The sequence below is a fragment of the Priapulus caudatus genome, unplaced genomic scaffold (assembly GCF_000485595.1).
Source record: "Priapulus caudatus unplaced genomic scaffold, Priapulus_caudatus-5.0.1 Scaffold1294, whole genome shotgun sequence".
Lineage (NCBI taxonomy): Eukaryota > Metazoa > Priapulida > Priapulimorpha > Priapulimorphida > Priapulidae > Priapulus > Priapulus caudatus.
Genome location: NW_014578355.1, coordinates 76,629 through 77,727, shown reverse-complemented (window position 1 = coordinate 77,727; position 1,099 = coordinate 76,629). Strand labels below are relative to the sequence as shown.

The 1,099-nt window shown below is 47.4% G+C and overlaps 1 protein-coding gene across 1 annotated transcript in view; it reads left to right on the top strand.

The window, feature by feature from the left end:
• The first annotated feature begins 420 nt into the window (after positions 1 to 420).
• The window catches only part of LOC106816134 (programmed cell death protein 10-A-like), a 7,460-nt gene continuing 6,781 nt past the window's right edge, over positions 421 to 1,099 (top strand). Inside the window, exon 1 of the mRNA XM_014820690.1 lies at positions 421 to 634. Coding sequence (XP_014676176.1) covers positions 563 to 634 — 72 coding nt within the window. The 5' untranslated portion in view covers positions 421 to 562. The remainder of the gene's footprint in view (positions 635 to 1,099) is intronic.

The window sequence follows — 1,099 nt, the reverse complement described above, 5'->3', positions numbered from 1 at the left end:
GTCGTGGTTGATGTGTGCGCTGCGTGGGCGGTGCGGTGGCGTGGGCGTGCTTGAGTGCGGGCGTTGGTGTGTGGTGCGTGTAGCGCGCACGTTGCGTGTGTTGCGTGTGTGCGCTGTGCGGCAGTGGCGTGCGTGCGTGTGTTTGTGTATGTGTGTGCGTGCGTGTGTGTATATGTTCGTGCGTGCGTGCGTGCGTGTGTGTGTGTGCGTGCGTGCGTGCTTGTGCGTGGGTGCGTGCGTGCGTGCGTTTGTGTATGTATGTGCGTGCGCGCGCGCGTATGTGCGTGCGCGTGCGTGTGTATTTTACCCGACTCTCTGAATTATCACCACGAACCTTGGCGCCGAGGAAATGCGCTTAATTTGTTCTATATTGTGCCAGCAGATGGCGGTGTAAACCCAGCAAATAGTTTGTGCACAGCGCAGCAACATTTCCGTATTTTTAGTTGGCTTGTTTGTATTTCTAGTTCCTGATCCTAGACAAATCTAGTACTAGTAGTGGTCTTGGCGTTAATTTCTCAAGACAGCTAGTTTTTTTTTCGAAACGAAGTCATAGCTGTAAATAATGACAATGGGTGATGAATCTCCCGTAATTGCTATGGCCCTTCCTGGTCTCATTCAGCCAATTTTAGACAAGGTGAGGTGCTGCAACTTGCTATGTAACAACTCTGTGGTACTACTACTACTAGTCTACGGGCACTGCTCCTACTACTAGTACTAGTAAGTACTACTACTAGTACTACTACTACTAGTACTAGTACTAGTACTACTACTTGTACTACTACACTACTAGTACTACTACTTACTAGTACTACTAGTCTCTTAGTACTAGCACTAGGGCCATAGCCTAGTTTAGCACAGCGCAGCAACTTTTCCGTATTTTTGAGTTGGCTTGTTTGTATTTCTAGTTCCTGATCCTAGAGAAATCTACTACTACTAGCACCCCGAATTAACTAGTACTACTACTACTTTTCGAGTACTAGTTGGTCCAGTGTTAGTACGTGTTATCAGTGCTCGAAATAAGAAAAAAAATGTGGTTGCCCTGCGGACAACCCAGGCATCAAATCGGGTTGTCCGCAACAATTTCTGGTTGTCCCAAAAA